The sequence below is a fragment of the Acipenser ruthenus genome, chromosome 1 (genome assembly GCF_902713425.1).
Source record: "Acipenser ruthenus chromosome 1, fAciRut3.2 maternal haplotype, whole genome shotgun sequence".
Lineage (NCBI taxonomy): Eukaryota > Metazoa > Chordata > Actinopteri > Acipenseriformes > Acipenseridae > Acipenser > Acipenser ruthenus.
Window position 1 is genome coordinate 12,784,439 of NC_081189.1, and position 19,200 is coordinate 12,803,638.

Here is a 19,200-nt window from a genome sequence, read left to right on the forward strand (position 1 = left end):
TGGGGCAGCTTGTGTACTGGGGAGGGCAGGGGCCGGCAGCAGAATGGGTTCAAGTCGCCGTGGTTCATTTATGGCCTGCTACAGGGTAGCAGAACCCACAAGCAGTAGGTGGCGCTGGAGTTCAATGGGTGTAATAGCCCCCAGGAACGCGTCCAGCCCCATCCGGTCACGCGCTTCTTCTGGCACCTCTGGGTACGCTTTGACAATCAGGGCCGTGATGTCAATCCCCAATGTCTCCCAGCAACTCCCCAACCCGCCTCTTCCATTACTTCAGCTGCGTCGCGTAAACAAACTCTGATGCAGCCTGTCCATACTGTCACTCCATCGTGGCCGCAAGTGCCCTGTGATCGGTCCATGGCAGCTGCTCCACTTTCTCCAGCTCTGACCAGTTGTTCACTCGCTTCGTTGTCAGGCTTCATGGGGACGGTGGCTTCATGGGGACGACCTCGCACTGGTATTTTCGCCCGAATCAGTAACCCTCAAGCTGACCTCTCTTACCGCCAGCTCCTGCAGTAGTCCCTCAATGCATTTCTGGGCTACTATAGCTCACCCAGTTCTCTCTTTTTGCTGTGCGTGCTCCTCTGGCTCCCTGCGCTGTACACACTGTGGCTGTCTAGGGCTTCCTCTGCGCTGCTGGCTCCACAGCAGGTCTCGTCCTCCATTTTGGCTCCCAGCTCAGTCTTCGGCACGACTCTGGATTGACCTCGTGCATCCCCGGTCACTCTTCGGCTATCCTCATCCGTGCTTCGCTCCAGAGACCGGAGCCACCCGATGTAAGATTTGTGACATGTTTATGTTTTGATAATTCAAAGACATTTTATATTACTTGGTTTTGTATACATAACACCGTAATGCAATGCATTTTTATGTAATTTGATGGCTGTTTGAAAACATGTTTCACTTAGGTGAAAGGTAGCTCTAAGGATGGTTCTTCGAAAAGGAGAAGTCAAGAGAAAAGTCTACGCTACAAACCCTACATTCCAGTTGAGCAATGTACAAGCCAGACATGACACATGCCTGTTCACAGGAAACCTCGAGGTGTTGCACTACATACAGTACAAGGAAAAACCCCTAAAGACCCCAGTGGATGTGCTCAGAATGCAAAGTGGGCTTGTGTTTGAGCTCTGAGAAAAATTGTTTTGCTGTATTCCACCAGAAATAGAAGATTCAGTGTTTATTAGTGAATATGAGGGTCTCTAATGTCACAGTGGTTTCAATAAGTGACCACCTTTCTTTTTCTTTATGAAGACTTTTGTACCATAGTAGGTTGGAATGTTATTTTATTTTTCATTAGAATTGCAGTATCTCAATGTAGGTTACTGAGTCTCAAAGGATTAAGAACATGTCATTATTGGTCACTTTAGGGAAAAAGCTAGCCCCTTTCACACACGAACGCTGCTACTGAGCCATCTCAGAGATTTAAAAAAAATCTTTAAAATAACCATTCACATAGCACGAAATCGTGCAATCAATGCCAGTATAATACCATCATAACCCTTTCAAACAGCTAAAGGGATCATGTGAGTACAACTTTAAAACCTGTCAGTCAACAGATTGTTTTCATGGCAACGGCAATTTGACCATAAATTACAGCATCATACACCATACCTTCTATTTGTTAATTCACCTGTAAATTCGCCCGTAAAGTTAACAATTCCTTAACTTATTCCAGACTCCAATTGCTACCTCGTTCTTGATCAGCCATTGTATTTGAAAAAAATGAAAGCGTGTGACACCAATGACAAAAATAGCCAACATGTCCGGTATACATGCAGTCACGTGGGATGTTGACTTTCAATCCACGCCCACTATAGCGCTTCAGTGCCAGCATAGCATTTCACACAGAAGTTAAGGTGGTTCAGTGCCGTCTCTGAACCTCCTCACGAGGTGGTTCAGAGACGGCATAAAATATGACGGCTCTGTGATGATATAGGCAATGCTTTTCAATGATATAGGCAATGATCACAAAGCTTTTCGGTTCTGAGCCGTCATACCTCGTCTGTGTGAAAGAGGTGTAAGATACTGGATCTTTAATAACGGTGTTAATATTGTTTTGGTTATTGTGTTTAGTGAAGTAATAAGTTCAATACATCTTTAACTCATGAGTTACAGCATTAAGTATCCCCATTAGAGGATTTTTTTTAATGAATTCTGTAAATCGGCTTCTAATAACCATAAGAGATACTAAATTTACTAATTTACTGACCTTATAGCTGCTGTTTTGAGGTTATTTAACTTTTTATCTTTATACAGTCTGTACACTTAAAAAAAGTACTTCCTATATACATACCACTCCATCAGAGATGCCATTGCTCTCTTGCATTATTTAATTCATCAAATCCAACTTTAAAAATGTTAACAGGGTAAAGTACTACATTCTGGAGCCATGTCTTTAATCATTCAATGGCTATGTTTATGATGACTTTTAGCACCCAAGAATGGAACATTTTGATGTCCTCATACCATCATCGTGCTATTTTGGAAATGCACACAGTGCCAGTTTGGTACAATTAACATCGGTCCATGGGTCAAAATGCATCAAATTAGGTAAGTAAAATTAGAGCATTTCTGTATTAACATTGTAACAGTTGTTGTAAACACCCTTTTGAATATAATGCTTGTTTAATTCATGCCGTGCTTCTTTTGATGATTGACACCCAAAATGCTAGCATAGTCCATCCTTAATTACCATAAATAACACCCACTGGGGCAGCATTCCGAAGTTTGTTTTAAATTCGTCTGTCATAATAAAAAAAAAAGTACAGCGTCAAGTAAAATTATTTCAGGAACAGTAGTGCTGCAATCATAGAGTGCTGCCTGTATTTGTGTTGTAAACATAGCCTATGATTCTGTAGCATGTTCTCACACTTCCTGCCATTTATTTATTACATACAATCTAACATAGCTTTGGCTATCATTTACAGAGTTTTAGAAAACATTTTCTCTTCAGGTTTGCAGAACTCCCCAGTCAGAGGCAGTCATATTCTAGCCATCTTTATCTGCAAAATACATGTACCAGGCAGTTTGTAACCACGCCGAGGAGCTTAACACACGTTTGGGAGCAAGACCACTATTTTTGTTAACCTGAAACAACTGAGACTCTGAGACTCAGTCACGCAAAGGACTATCTTTACAGTTCTCAACTTTAAATAAACCTTTGTAATATATAATTTATTCATGCATTTAAGTGCATAGCTTTTATCCTCACTGAAAAAAATTTACAGCAACCGAAGTTAAAATGCAGGACTATAACAATTATTCATATCATTTTCAGAGACACAACCAAGTAACATTCAACTGTGTGTGTGCATGTGTGTATCAAATGGTAATTACATTACAGATGGAAGCTTCACTCAAGTATACAGGAGTGCTGAAAATTAAACTGCTGGTAACAGACAGCCAGATGTCTTGGGGGAGAAAAAAATGTCTACAGTGTCAAAGCTCAATAGTAACTTCACACCAACTGCAGTAACCCTGGAGGTTGACGAATAAATATTGGCTAAATATATTAGAACTAGGCAAAAGGTGGACCCAGACCTTATAAAATGTTTAGACATTGTAAACTCAGACCTACTGGTCTAAGAAAGTAGGTCAGGTACACCAGATTTTTAAATGAATTCCTTCATCAGTCAAACATTAATAAGGCTTCTTTGGACATGGTGGCCATTTTAACTGCAGCCTTCTTCCAGCTGTGAGATAGTGTAACTATTGAATGGATGTATTTATTTCATATTTTGTATTTGAAATGTCTGAAATGACTAACCTAAAAAGGATCACAAAACATTTTATTTTTATTTTATAGCAATAATATCCTTGTGGCAGGGACGAAGCCCTGCTGCTGTAAATAGTGTGTGTGTGGGAATGTAAGGTTGAGAGTGGCCACATGTATATAAGGAAGGAGAAATCATTTGTCTGCCACAAGCCTATAGAATGCATTTTGTACTGTTTATATACTGAGGGGATCTGAAGAGGAGAGTACAGCTGTCATACCACCATTTTTAAATGGTTACTCTGCTGCTTGATTATTTTATTTAGATACACTTTGGATATTAAAGTTCATGATTCCTGCTGAAATGTTATTTTACAAACTCTGTTGGATTAATCCTACATTCCTACATTTTTTTAAGGTTGACTGTTTACGTCTTTCATTAAAACCTGTGTGTTAAGCAATACATGCTCGGGATGTTGTAATGGGGGAAAAAGGGATACAAATGTGCAAGTTAGACTAATAAGAAAGACATGCAGCTTTGTTGCTAAGTCTTCAAATGACAATCATATGGCTCTAGAACAATGGACTATAGAACACGCTTTCTACTAGCTAAATTTACCATGAAAGCATTGATATGTGTGACACCAAAATTATTTGCATAACCACACCTCAATTAAAATACAATGACGCCCACTTGCACGATACAGACAAGATGGTTGTAAACCCCCCTAAAGCAGGATGCATTGTAAATTGTATCATAGTGTATAACAAAGGTGCAAGAACAGCATACCTGTCCTTTTTTGTGTGTGTAAACATGTCCAGTGTATGACACTACTTTGCAACATAAAAGCCATGGCAATCAATAAATGATCAATTTTTAAAAAATGGTTGTATCTCTAAAAAATACAATATTTCTGTACTTATTTTGTATACAGTATAAAAACTAATAACAGCTAGTCCAGTTTTCCAAATAACATGTTACTCCAAGTTATGGTGAGCCTAATTTTAGTGTGTAGTCCTCTTTGTAAGTTGCCATATTGCTGATCTTATTGTTATTTATTTACCCCTTTTTCTTCATACAAATGTTCATTTTCACATGGGATTTTTTTTTTTTTTTTTGGCCTCATACATGAAGAAGTAAAGCAAAGCAAAAGGTTCAGCTGAATTGTCTTTTCTTCAAACTCCCTCAGGCACAATTCTAGAACATTATAATTTGATATCCAGCAACATGCAGATGCCTCCCTTGGGTCCTGTGGATTAATGAAGAGTTTTATTTAAAATGTAGTTTTTTTTTTTTTTTTTTTTTTTTTTTTTAATTGTTTGAATTGGCAGTTATCGCTTTCCTGAGCCTGTATTAAGCGTAATGCTCTGTGGCTGGTAAAATGCAGATAAAATATCCTTTTGGAACTTCCATTTTATTTATTTCCTTTTCATAAAGTGGGCATTTAACATTTTAAATGAATGTACAGTGCCTATAGAAAGTCTATACCGCCTTTCAAAATGTTCACCTTTTGTTGCTTTATAGCCTGGAATTAAAATGCATTAAACTATTTTTTTTTCATTTATCTAATATTCTAGAAATCTGTAGAAGATTAATTGAAAATAAAAACTGAAATAGCTTGGTTGGATAAGTGTCCACCCCCCTTGTAATAGCAATCCTAAATTAGCTCAGGTGTAACCAATTGCCTTCAAAATAACACACCAAGTTAAGTGGCCTCCACTTGTGTTAAATTGTAGTGATTCACATGATTTCAGGATAAATTCAGCAGTTCCTGTAGGTTCCCTCTGCTGGGTAGTGCATTTCAAAGCAAAGACTCAACCATGAGCACCAAGGCGCTTTCAAAAGAACTCCAGAACAAAGTTGTTGAAAAGCAGTTGTTGCCTAGATAAGGCCGTCCCTCCAAACTGGATGACCGAGCAAGAAGACTGATCAGAGAGGCTACCAAGAGACCAATGGCAACTTTGCAAGAGCTACAGGCTTTTATGGCCAAGACTGGTCAAAGTGTGCATGTGACAACAATATCCCAAGCACTACACAAATCTGGCCTGTATGGTAGGGTGGCAAGAAGGAAGCCATTACTCAAGAAAGCCCACCTTGAATCCTGTTTGAAGTATGCAAAAAAACACTCAGGAGATTCTGTAGCCATGTGGCAAAAAGTTTTGTGGTCTGACGAAACTAAAATGGAACTTTTTGGCCTAAGTGCAAAGCGTTATGTTTGGCGCAAACCCAAAACAGCGCATCACCCAAAGAACACCATCCCTACTGTGAAGCATGGTGGTGGCAGCATCATGTTATGGGGATGTTTCTCATCGACAGGGACTGGGACACTTGTCAGGATAGAAGGGAAAATGAATGGAGCAAAGTACAGAGAAGTCCTTGAGGAAAACCTGCTGCCCTCTGCAAGAAAGCTGAAACTGGGACGGAAGTTCACCTTTCAGCATGACAACGACCCAAAGCACACAGCCAAAGTTACACTGGAGTGGCTAAGGAACAAAAAGGTAAATGTCCTTGAGTGGCTCAGAGCCCCGACCTAAATCCAATCGAAAATTTGTGGCATGACTTGAAGACTGCTGTCCATCAACGCTCCCCAAGGAACTTGACAGAGCTTGAACAGTTTTGTAAAGAAGAATGGTCAAATATTGTCAAATCTAGGCGTGCAAAGTTGGTACAGACCTATCCCAACAGACTCACAGCTGTAATTGCTGCCAAAGGTGCTTCCACCAAGTATTAACTTATGATCTTTCAGTTCTGTATTTTTAATATATAATTTTTTGTCAATAAAAACTTTTTCCCCTTATCAGTGTGGAGTATGGTGTGTAGATAAGTGGAAAAAAATCCTCATTTAAATGCATGAAACTCTGAGGCACTGACACAACAAAATGTGAAAAAAGTTCAAGGGGGTGTAGACTTTCTAACGGCACTGTATCTTAAAGTAACAGAGAACAGAACAGAATTTTTAATACTTCACTTACATATTGTTCTTGAGAATGGTGGTGTGTAAAATGTAATTAGATGTGTTTCCTCAATGGCTAGTTAGAATATATTAGTGTTTGGTTCATTAACTGTAAGCGTGAAGTGACAAGACTTTGATTACACTGCAGCTGGGACTGTAGCTTGTAGGTGGATTAGTTAAATTGCTAGTCTACAGCAACATTTGCCTGTGTCAGGATTTTGGCCTATTGATACCAAACATTAAACTTTCTCACACTTTATTTAAAGACTACTTTTATAACAATGTTTGTAAACTTTCTACGAGGTTCGAGAATGTTTTGAAACATGAGAATAAACCTTAAACCCTCATTAAAAACACCATAGAAATGTTTCATGAATATCAAACCTTATTTAATTAATGCATTTAGAGAACACTGCAGTGAAAAGTATGTGTGTGTATATATATATATATATATATATATATATATATATATATATATATATATATATATGATTGTATTTATTTTTTATTTTTAACAAACTGTTAATGTGAAAGAACCTTCAGTAACTATAAACAACAGAGGTTAACACTGTAGGCGGTCGTGTGACATTTCACTGGGAATGAGAATTGAGGCCCCCCCCCCCCCAGGGCAAGATCAAATTGTATTTTTTATATTGATTAGTAAGCAGTATACTTTTTTTTAGGAGAACGTTAAAATAATTGGAGAACTACATCCCACCAGGCTCATTCTAAACACAAAACTTGTAGTTTAGTATGTTTATTGATGCAAACAAAACTTCCAGTTTTCAGATATTATATACATTTCAGATGTGTATTTATTTAGTTATAATTAATAAAGTTTTGGTTAATATTTCAGACTGATATATTGTACTGTATATCACTGAATACAAAGGGTTCAAAGTTTGTTTTGGTTTTTTTTGCAGTTTAAGTTTAAGACTTTTTTAAAACATAATATCAGTTGAAAAATTCTTGACATCAGATACTTTACTTGCCTGGCCCTTCACAGTGAGGTCTGCATATTTTCAATCAGATATGCACAAGCTATACATTTTATAAGCCTTTAAATTCAGAAAAAAAAGATGGCAATATTAAAGAACACCATCATTTTATTGTCACTTAACACCACATTCAGTATTAAATATTTGATTTTCTAAAATGAAAACAAGTTTTCTTTAGAAAAGGTCAATCAATTAATTGATCACAAAGCTTTTCTTTGTAGTATTAAAAAAAAGAAATGAGGTCAGAGTCATGGAAAATATAGGAAGAGAAACTTTGTACATGTCCTATATGCCAGTAATTGCAGAACATAGAGTAAAACCATCTCAGAGAACAATGTTTTCCATTATAACCCTAAATAATTTGCTTCACTCATAAACAGCACTGCAGGAATCATTACCTTGCTGACTCAAGTCCCAGGGAGGTTTTTACAGGCTGGTTTATTTAACGATGACCGTGTTTGATAATGATCCGTGACATTGATGGCGGCCATCTGATACACCTATGGCTTGAGTCCTCCCTAAAACATGTAGTTCTCTTGCAAGGCATCTTTATCCCTGTGAAACTTTCATAGCAGGAATGCTGAGGGGTCATGGCAGGGATATTTTAAACAGCCAAACAGTGAAGTGATAGTTTTGATTGACAGTCTGCAAATCATCCTTCCAGCTGTTTGAAAAAAGAAAACCTTGGGTTCAGAGGTTTAACAAACCAATGCACATTTATCCTCATTAAAACAAAAAACAAACATGTGGTTTCAATTGACAACATAAAAAATATGTTGTTTTAAGTTAAATGACATTTAAAACTTGCGCAGAGAAGTCTATAAATGCAATACAAAGAATGTACAAAGTTGTTTAAAGCAACATGAAAACTTGGCATAAGCAAACAATTGTGTGGTCTGCCTTTTCTAAGTTGTGGTTGATCTGCAAATTGGAAACTACTAATGAGCTCTCAACCAAAAGTCACACTTAAGTTTCTCCCCGAGCCGAAAAACTGTATTAAATCATTAAGGATAGCAGATTCTCACAATCATTAAGTTAGAAGGTGCATCCTTGCACTGTCTCAGAGGTTGTGGAAGACATTATGGAATAACACGAATGTAAACAATAGAGTCATGACAACAAGAAATCCAATTGTATTCAGACCAATAGCTTCCACTGTTTTCTATGCTTCATTTGGAATCTTCTCAGCCCTTGAGTGGTAAGCATATTCCATCGATTAGAATGCTTCTTATATTAGAAGACATCTTTGCTTAGAGTTGAGCTAAGTAATTGAATGTGTTAAAGTCAGCCCAACCTTAGCCTCTGTCGTAAAGGCAGGTGCTTGGAATCATTTTATACAGAACAAAATCCCGGACAGAACCTATCCGAATCTAAACTTGGGCCAGTATTTTATTGTTTGAACACGCTTCTGTCCTGAATTCAGGTTAACCTTTGGTGTTGGAGGCTTTGGTGGTGGTGGTGGTGGCTTTTTTTTCTCTGTAGTTTTTTTCTCAGTGATGGTAAACCCAGGCTCATTTTGTTCACGGGAGGTGAACCTGGGCAGGAAATGCGTTGATACATGCTGGGACTTCACCCGGGGACTGGACCCCATTTTGGCCTTGCCCCTTTTGTTCAAGGCCACAAACCATTCTCTTCCAGTCCTGTGGTTTTTGTGTATCACAGAGGCGTACGTGTTGTAGCTGTTTTCTTGAAATCGTTCCCTGAACTTGCAATCATCTGTAAATTCTTCCTAAAAATAAACAACAAAAAATTATCCAATTTTAAAAGGTCGCTCACAAATCTGGAAAAGCTTTCCCAGGCTGTGAGCTCAGTAACAAAAACACAAAAGATGACAGTTTTTGCGAATCAACTGAACAAACACACAGTAGTATGAGGTGGGCAAGCTGGAGTGAAAGAGCTGGGAAAAGGAAAACATTACATTGTGACACTGACTTCTGCAATTCAAAGCGTATTTTCTGCTTTTAATAAGGTACAATTGGATGACACACTATAAGCTCCTTTAAGCTTGATTGCTTCTGGTGGAATGATTACCACTAAGTTAAATAACCTAATGCATTTTTTTTCATGCAGGTCTGTAATTAGTTAATTGCCATTGTGTGCCTGAGAATAATCAACTGCCCTGTATCATTTTACAGGAAATTTCTCATCCACAAAGTATTTTGGAATTCCGGTGAATGTTTTTAGAATGTTTCTTATATTAATTGTCTTGTAAAGCCAACATAGCTCTGACGCTCCTAAAGCAGTACAGTGCACTTGAGGTTATTATTGACTAAATCCATCTTCTATTACATGACGTGAAGCTGTAATGATTCACATAAAGAAAACAGTTTGTTCCATGGGTAAGTCTAGATGGTTTGGGAGTGCATGGATATAATCCATGGCTAGAACTGAGCAGTGCATGATGTATCTGTTTTTGCCAACCAAGTTTGAAATATGCCAGCGGCTGTTTCAGACCATGGCTGTACAGGATGTGATACTAGCAAGTGACTGCATGCCACAGTTACAGTATATCTGTAAATCTAATACCAGTCCCCCCACTGATCTCTAGAAGAAAGGATTTTCTTCTAGAGATCAGTGTCTACACCATCTGCCACAATTAATAAACTGAATATCCCTAGTATTGTGTTACCCCTGAGTCCACAAGCCAAGATGCACATCCCCTATTCAAATGTAGCATTAAAATGTTATGTGCCGCACTATACCTGGTGCAATTGTAATTTGCCCTATTTCTGTGAAACTGTTCACAAAATCTATTAACAAACACTTTCGAGTCTTTCAACATTCTGAGTTGCTTGTTTGTATTGTATTTTCTTTTTCACAAAAAAAATGGCAAATAGGGCTATTATTTTACAAGAATTCAAACCACATATTATGGGGCAGGATATACGCCAAAAAACTAAAAAACTCAAAGACCACTATAGCAAGCGGGAGATCTGCCTTGGAGACTAAATAGATTTACAAAAAACACAGCATGTGCTAAATATACAATACATACACACATCACTCCATTGAACTTAATAGTTATATCAGGCTACCTATGTTTTTGAGACTGCTGTGCTATTTTTTCTTTTTTGCTGTGGTTATTTTACCGTAACAAATGTCCCAAATGTAATTTGAATCTTAACTTCCATTAAACTCTACCATTTTAGCATAGCTCCACTCCAACTAATATACAATGACGTCCACCTCAGTCTATAGACAGGTCCCTTTTTTAGTTCTAAACATAGACATTAACAGCTGTCGGAATATGGTAAAAATTACACGTTTGCGTAGTGGGCGTAGTGGCACATAAATAGAATGCTCCTTTTTTTTTGCTTTCATTTATTCTGTTGAGTCTACTTGTTTGGTGGAAACAGTATTAAATAGATGTTTCCTGAGGATATGAAAATCCTTCTTCAAGTAGGGAAAAAAAAAGTCTTCAAATTGTATTTTAAGTAGGGCTTCCCTGAACTTTACTCACTTGATGCACAATCTTTTTGAGTAAAGTCAGCATTTACATGTCCTTAAATGTTAGCACTGCTTGTCAGCTCAGAAAGGGCTAAACTGTGCAAACAATCTGCAATACGTGCTCATAATATACCCTTAGGCCTTATTACAGCAGTGCATGTTATTTTGTTTTTTTTAAAGATGCTTAACTCAAATATTTTAATATTATATCTATTGATTTATGTACTTTTGGATTTAAGGGTGTATTTTATTAACTCCGTAAGTAGTTCAAATAATCTATTTACATGTTTTGAATCTTTGCTTTAGAATTGCTCTAGGAAGGCTATACTGAACACTAAGGAAGTACAGTATTTATTTATTTAGCAGACGCCTTTATCCAAGGCGATTACAGAAACTAGGGTGTATGAACTATGCACTTACAATTACGTCTCACCCGAAAGACAGAGCACAAGGGGCACACAATGAGTCAGTGGCTGAGGTGGGATTTGAACCGGGGACCTCCTGGTTACAAGCCCTTTTCTTTAACCACTGGACCACACAGCCTCCTAACACCCCGCTCATACCACCACCACCACACAAACACAAATATTCCCTGGTAATTGCTACGGTAAGTGCAAAATCTAGAAGGTTTTATAGTGAAGATTTGGGGTTTAATTGAGTTGATCTATAATCTCATTCATAATGATATGGTGGTATTTTGGTTAGTCGATCATTATCTCTTAAATAATAGTTTTAGGTTAATGTGATAGATACATTTTTAAAGACTTTGACATATCTAAAGGTAAACCAGGTATTTCTAATTGATTTTTGTTTTACACCAAAGGCATATACAGTAGTTTTATAATGTCAAGCAAGAAGGCTGCTCGTAACCTGTTGTAAAACATACATACGCACCCTAAATGTGTGAAGAAAAAGCTATTAAAAAGCAACATTAAGAGGGAATTATGGGACAATGGTAAAAAACAAAGCTTGAAAAAAACAAGAATTTTGAAACATAACATAGTATTTATTACACACTGCTGCATAATTAGGTCTACCACCCAAACAATTCCTCAGTGCTTGGAATGCCTTGTGTGTCTGGTCTTAATTATAGCATGTACAAACTGTATTTATTTATATACCGTGTTTACAGTGTTGCTGGAGAGCTTTGTGCTATGACCTGCCCGCCCCCTCCCCAACACACACACACGCACGAGCACGCACACACACGCATGTGCAAGCACACACGCATGCACACGCGCAAACTAACACACGCACATGCACATGCACACGCAGACGCACGCGCACACACACACATGCACACACACACAGACACACATAATGTGCTGCAACCGATAATTACTGAGCATGCAATTTATGCCTGAATTTAATGAAGTTTAGAAATTGGACATATGTGGTTTGATTGGGTTACCATCTATAAAGCGGGCAAATGAAAAGCACTGAGAACAGATAAGAGAAGCAAAGCCTTTGTGAAAATAATTGCAGGACTTACTTTTATCTACAGTTCAGCTCAAAGTCATCAGAATGACTTTTCTATCAAAGAGCTGCAGTGAGTGACAGGAGCAGGGCTTCCTTTGTACTGGTTGAAACCCATTAGTCCATTAAATAACTTTATCCAACCAGGAAAGAAAAAAAGACAGATGCTGTTTTTTTTTTTATTAAATTCATAATTTACAGCAAGAGGGCACTGACATTTGGATTGGATATCACAAATGTTGCTCCTGAGTTATAACTTCTAGGCCTATACCCTAAACTATTTTTTTTATTATTATTTTTACAAAAAAAATATTTTGTTAAAGAGGATACAATGGGTGGCTTTGGAATATGAATGATCTCATGTTCATATGCTTTAAACATAAAACAGAATAATAAAGAATTAAAAATAAAAATGCCATATTATAAATAAATGTTATTATATAGTTTTAAGCACTGTGTGTTATAAAAAGAAAATACTATTTAATATAAAGGACACAACAAGGTGAATTAAACAAATTATTATCATTGAGATTTGTTAAATATATTTCATAAGCTGACAGCTGTAAAAAAAAATGGAAATATTGATTGCTACACTCACACACTGCAGAATGTCCTGACCAGTACTACAATAGGTTAAACTAAAAACAAAATACATGCATTCATGAAGCCTCCGTTAACAGTAATGGTTATTCAAAATCCTTTTTCTTCTGGAAATATGCCCACAGATTTATGGAATCCATTGTTTGTTCAATGTGGTGCCCCTGGACGACAACTGAATTACATTTAAAAATAAGTCAAACGTTCTGCTTTGTTGAACAGTGCAAAAAAGCGGAAAATTATGTAATTACTGTACTTTCTGTTCCATTTAGCCATGTTATCAACTATGAACTATGAATACAAACATTTCTATCAGCTTCACTGACCCCTTGTTTTTTTTTTTTTATTTCTCAAGCTCGCAGAAGGGCCAGTAAATGTCCTTGTATTTTTACAAATTAAGACTTAACAACTTTGCGGGTGGTCCATTAAAGGATTTTTGTAAGTAAATTTGGTAGAAACTTACCTGACAAGCTAGTAAATTATCCAGTTGCTAAACTGTTATTCAACTGTGATGATTAATATTATTATTATTATTATTATTATTATTTATTTCTTAGCAGGCGCCCTTATCCAGGGCGACTTACAGTTGTTACAAGATATCACATTATACATTATTTCACATTATACAGATATCACATTATTTTTACATACAATTACCCATTTATACAGTTGGGTTTTTACTGGAGCAATCTAGGTAAAGTACCTTGCTCAAGGGTACAACAGCAGTGTCCCCCACTGGGGATTGAACCCACAACCCTCCGGTCAAGAGTCCAGAGCCCTAACCACTACTCCACACTGCTGCCCATTATTAATAATAATAATAATAATAATAATAATAATAATAATAATAATAATAATAATAATAATAATAATAATAATAATAATAATAATAATAATAATAATAATAATAATAATAATGACTTAGTTAATGTATTTTGAATAGAACCAAACATGAGGGATGGCAGCTGGGTAAATTTACTGCTCTTAACTTTATTGATTTATAGAGCATACTGTACAAGTGGGTTGTTTCCTGATAATAGTAATACTTGTGACTAAGAATATTCTTTCGAGTAAGAATCTATCTTGACATGAGTTCCCTAAAACAGCATTCTACTACACTATAGCAGTATTTAAAAACTAGCAAATATCTAAAACTAGTATAATTGTGTGGAGTTATTTAATGCAGACACAACAGTTACCATTAACATAGTTGTTTGTTTATTTGATATAGTTTCTATAAGGATAGAGGTGCCATAATTAAAATGTAACCATAGGGGAAGTCATACATTATTTCATAAACAAAAAAAATAACAATAAATCAGGATACATATGAAACCCTGCTAAAAAGAACAAACACTTGAGATGTTGTATAATGACTTACAAAGATCCATGTTTATACACTACACAAATGAAATATTTGTATCCTTGCATTTAATATACTGAATTTAAATGTGCAACTCTACTCCTGCTGCTCCAGCAGAATGACTGCCCTATGTGCACTAGATGACTGCTGTCCCCATAGTCCTGTCCTGTATAAATAGTTTTTAATAAATTAATACTAAATACGTTTACAGTATAATCCTCTTAGCAGATTTTTTTTTTTTTATTCAGCTAATTGAAGTATTCACCAAACATAAGTGCCTGTCTACTGGTCACATCTAAGTACAATGTTTTTTTCTTTAACATGTACACATGGATTTTAAGATGTGGAACATAATGTTTAACAAACTGCTTACCTGTACACATTTTTATAAGTAGTCTCTCTTGTGTGGTGTGTGTTTATATTTTTAAAATGGCTTTGAACAGCTCCAAAATTGTACACAATTGTGCAAACCTACCCCTTAGTTAAACATATCGATAGCCTTGTATTGCATAAAAGTAAGTCTTGGTGCACCAGAAATGTATCCAGGTTAAGGAATTATTAAGCTATGCTACTTGCAGCTATGTGTACGGTATTTGTACACTATTACATTTCAAAATCTAACATGAAATACTGTACTACTATTATGTCGTCCGGTAGACTTTTGCTATTTCATTTTGTGGTTTCTTTGATTACATGATGTTAAATAAAATATCTACATTATGTTCATATAGTTGTTGTATTTTTTTTGGGAAGTCTCAATCCTAAAATTCTAGGTGATGCAAAATATTTGGCCATAGCTGTATGTTAAAAGCTCAGTTTTCACTTTCCTAATTGGTAAATGAAGGATGGTACTGACAACAATTTAAATATAATTACAACAATTAAAATGTCATGTTTAAACGTCATGTTATTTTGATGCTGGACTTGTATGAGACTGAAGTGTTACATTTAGTACAATGTTATGACCTCTAGATCAAAACCACATTAGTATTTATTGAAAGACAAATATTATTAATCCGACCTGATAAATCATAACAAGAAAGTAAGAACAAATAATTCAGTTTAACAATCACTACTGAATCTTAATTCTGTTTATATTTAGATGTCAAATGGATTATACTTCTAGCACACAGATGCTTAAAAAACCCAAGGGTAAATTCTAAAGAATCATATTCTGGTTTAACAGCTATGGAAAACCTCTCCAAAGCACACCCTTTAATCAGAAAGACTGTAGGTTTTTATTTTCTTGTTTCCTTTCAGACATTTAGATAACATGAAATCACAATACTTACAATTGAATGAAGCCTTCCCCTTTTATTCATTGCTAAAAATCTGTTTGTAAAAACTCCTCGAATTCCTATAATCCCTTGAGACACCGCAAAGAGCTCCAAAACACCTGCAAAGAGACATTTCGAAATAGCTGTGTATTAGCAGTTAGCATTCACCCATAATAATTTACAAAACACAGCTGCTTAGTTGCACACACATTGGAGTGGTAGCCCTTCTCATAAAATATATTGTTAATTTTGTGTTTAAAGTATCCAAAAACATAAATGTCCGAGACAAAACTGATAGCTTCAAACATTCCAATAAGATTAAGATTGTTTTAAAAGTCCCTTTCTCACACACAAATATGGATGCAATTATTTGTTCACCTTCACAGAAAAGAGGGTTCTTGCAAGTGTTCTATATAGAATCATTAAAACAATATCGTTCTAAAGGGGTATCATATATGGAGCTATTAAACCCTGAATGACTTTTACCCAAATAAAATGTGCTCCAATGAAAGTCCATGAAATTTCTAAGAGTGGCCTATTAAGCCTATAAGAGTTATGATATGTATATATAATTGATTAGTAATATACTGCTTAGAAATAACAAATCCCAAGTATTCAGTGTGCATACTTGCAATGTGGTTATATAAACAATGCAAAGAAGCTGATTGTTAAAACTGCCAATTCAATCAAACTGTACTGTACCAGTATACAGGTACCAGTGAATTACATCATATGTACAACACGGCATAAATACCAATTGTTACATAGTAGGCCAATGTAAATGTAATCTTTTGATGATTTAATAGCTAACTATTGTTAACTGTCTTCTTAACATAACCTTATTTAAAAACTATATTTGTTTACACACACACACACACACACACACACACACACACACACACGCACACACACATATCATGTGATGCATTGCATTGGACCACAGACAACCATGTACATGCCAATAACCAACTCTAAACATTCAGATCCCTGGACCTGCACCTGTTACCCACATACCTGATAGGACTACAACAAGACACAAAGAACACCAGCCAGAAAACCTAATATACATCGATTTATACAAGATGATCAACACAGATCAGGAAATAGCCTTTTCCCTAGAGGACTGAAAGCACAGATGTTAATAGAGCATTAAACGTATAATGATTACATAATGCAGAATGTTAAACCTCATGTCAGCGTTAAACACAGTTGATTTATGCGACATGTAATAACTGGAAATACCAGTTCACAGATCGACGCTCTTCTGCAATTCATAAGCGGTAATACATACGGTATCAGTAGCCTAATATTTACCAATGTTACTAACAAAATAGATAATCGTATATTAAATACCATAAACACTATAACAAGGTAATGTTCTATATTATTACACATTCTATATTATTAACACCCAGACAACTGCGATTTTATAATCTCGCTATGATATTTTGTTTTGTTAAAAATAAACAATAAATTCACCTGTGTGTTCTCTTAAATGTTTTTTTTATTATTATTATTATTATTTTTTATTTTGTATTGTGATTCATTAAACAGCTGAAAAGCTAAATCTCTGTAAATAAATAAATTATTCAAACCGTTTACGGTCAATGATGTTTTAATTTTTTCTGGTCAGTGCACAAACAGCAACATGTATTTGAACTATAAATTAAACTTACTCAACTGATTGGGTTCATGACTGCCGTTAACTCTCCCATCGGGGTGAATCTGCAGATGAAAACCAATGCCGACCCTACAGTAAAGTCTGCCAGTCCTGCGCCCTGAGCTGCTGCCTTCTTCTTTAACTTGACCCTCCAACAGAACCTGTTCAGATTCGGGCACGGCGGCACTGCGGATCAAAGGACTGAAGAAGAGGAAAAGGAATAAAGAAAAGCGCATTCTTCCAGAAAGGTGCACTCTCCCTCTGCTAGGACAGTTCCAGCATGTTGTTGTTGATCCTTTGCTCCATGCACTAGTAAGCGTGTCCACACACTTGCAGTTGCAGCTCTGGTAGGCATAACCTCGGCTCCAGTAGCTGGAGTAGTTCTGCTGGCACTGGGATATTTATAACACAAATGATCTCACTGCTAGATGCATGCCTGAGTTCTGAAGGACGCTCTCCCATCCCGAATTTCTCCCCCAAAAAAGGGACCTGCACATAACCGACCCACGTACAAAATCAAGAAAAGTAGAAACCGACATTGAGAAAGTGGCATCAGAAAAAAACGTGCCAGGACGCCATACGCACAGCCTTTTACGCACGAAGGAGCTAATTTTAATAGAAGGGCAAATCCTACACATAATTTATAACAAACAGAAAACGGATTCCCAAGTGAATATGGGAATGAGTCATTTCGTGTGGTAAAAGTATAGACTGTCCTGAAGAGATACTTTGAACAGAATGGTCTCCTAACGATCCATGGTGACTCCCCAGAGGTTTAAAATAGATATAAATGGTTAGGTGGTATGCATGAATGATTGGGTGTTATCCCTCAGTTCATTGACAGTAGACTGGTTAACAGTGAAGTCTTACACGTGCATATGGGAAATCGTGAGCATGTGCAGTAACCTGCACTACAAATGAGAAATACAACACACGTATACATTCGTGGTGTATTTGAACGCAGGATGCATATGAATATAATATGAATCTCAAACAGGTCTGCGGTTTTTTTTTTGTTTTTTGTTTTTTTGCAACTGGACTAAAGCTAACAATTAAAAAAGAGGCAATGTTTAAAATAAATATGCATAAAGCATGTACATGTTATATTTCTATTTTCAAAAAGTACAAAATATTACAACCATATTGTCCGAGTATGGTGTAAAGAATGTGAAACATATGGCAGCTTCATGCTCCGACAGTAAAACAGCCCTCTGGTGTAATCATTTTACACCAGATACTGGTAACTTAAAATTAGCATAGTTTATTATTACCGGTATACATTTTTTTAAATCTATGAAAATACAAACATTTTAATTACAGTATGTAACATCATTGTATAGCCAGCTCCTCCATCACACAGCAAACTCTGTAAAAAGGAAATTTCTTTAATTAGGATACCATTGTGACGTTTTCAGCGTTTTATAAAGCATATATTCCAAATCTATGTGTTTTGGTCTGCAGAAAGTGTTCACCTCAAGTAACCAAAGTATCCCCTTTGAATAAGAGCAAAGATTTATGAAATATAAATGTATAGTCCTAGTTCATGTTCAGTCATGTCTCACAAAATATTTATCTCACTATTTACTATGAATGCTAATATATATGGAGTAGTGGTTAGGGCTCTGGACTCTTGACTCTTGAGTGGTTAGGGCTCTGGACTCTTACCTAGATTGGTCCGGTAAAAACCCAACTGTATAAATGGGTAATTGTATGTAAAAA

The 19,200-nt window shown here is 36.3% G+C and overlaps 1 protein-coding gene across 1 annotated transcript; it reads right to left on the reverse strand.

Annotated features, from left to right (window-relative positions):
- Positions 1-7,564: 7,564 nt before the first annotated feature.
- Positions 7,565-18,308, reverse strand: LOC117403589 (fibroblast growth factor 5-like). The gene is made up of 3 exons (XM_059003671.1): positions 17,498-18,308; positions 15,837-15,940; positions 7,565-9,390 (listed from the first exon to the last, which is right to left on the reverse strand). The coding sequence occupies exons 1-3, from the start codon at positions 17,715-17,717 to the stop codon at positions 9,022-9,024; spliced, it is 693 nt and encodes a 230-aa protein (XP_058859654.1). The 5' UTR covers positions 17,718-18,308; the 3' UTR covers positions 7,565-9,021.
- Positions 18,309-19,200: the final 892 nt, after the last annotated feature.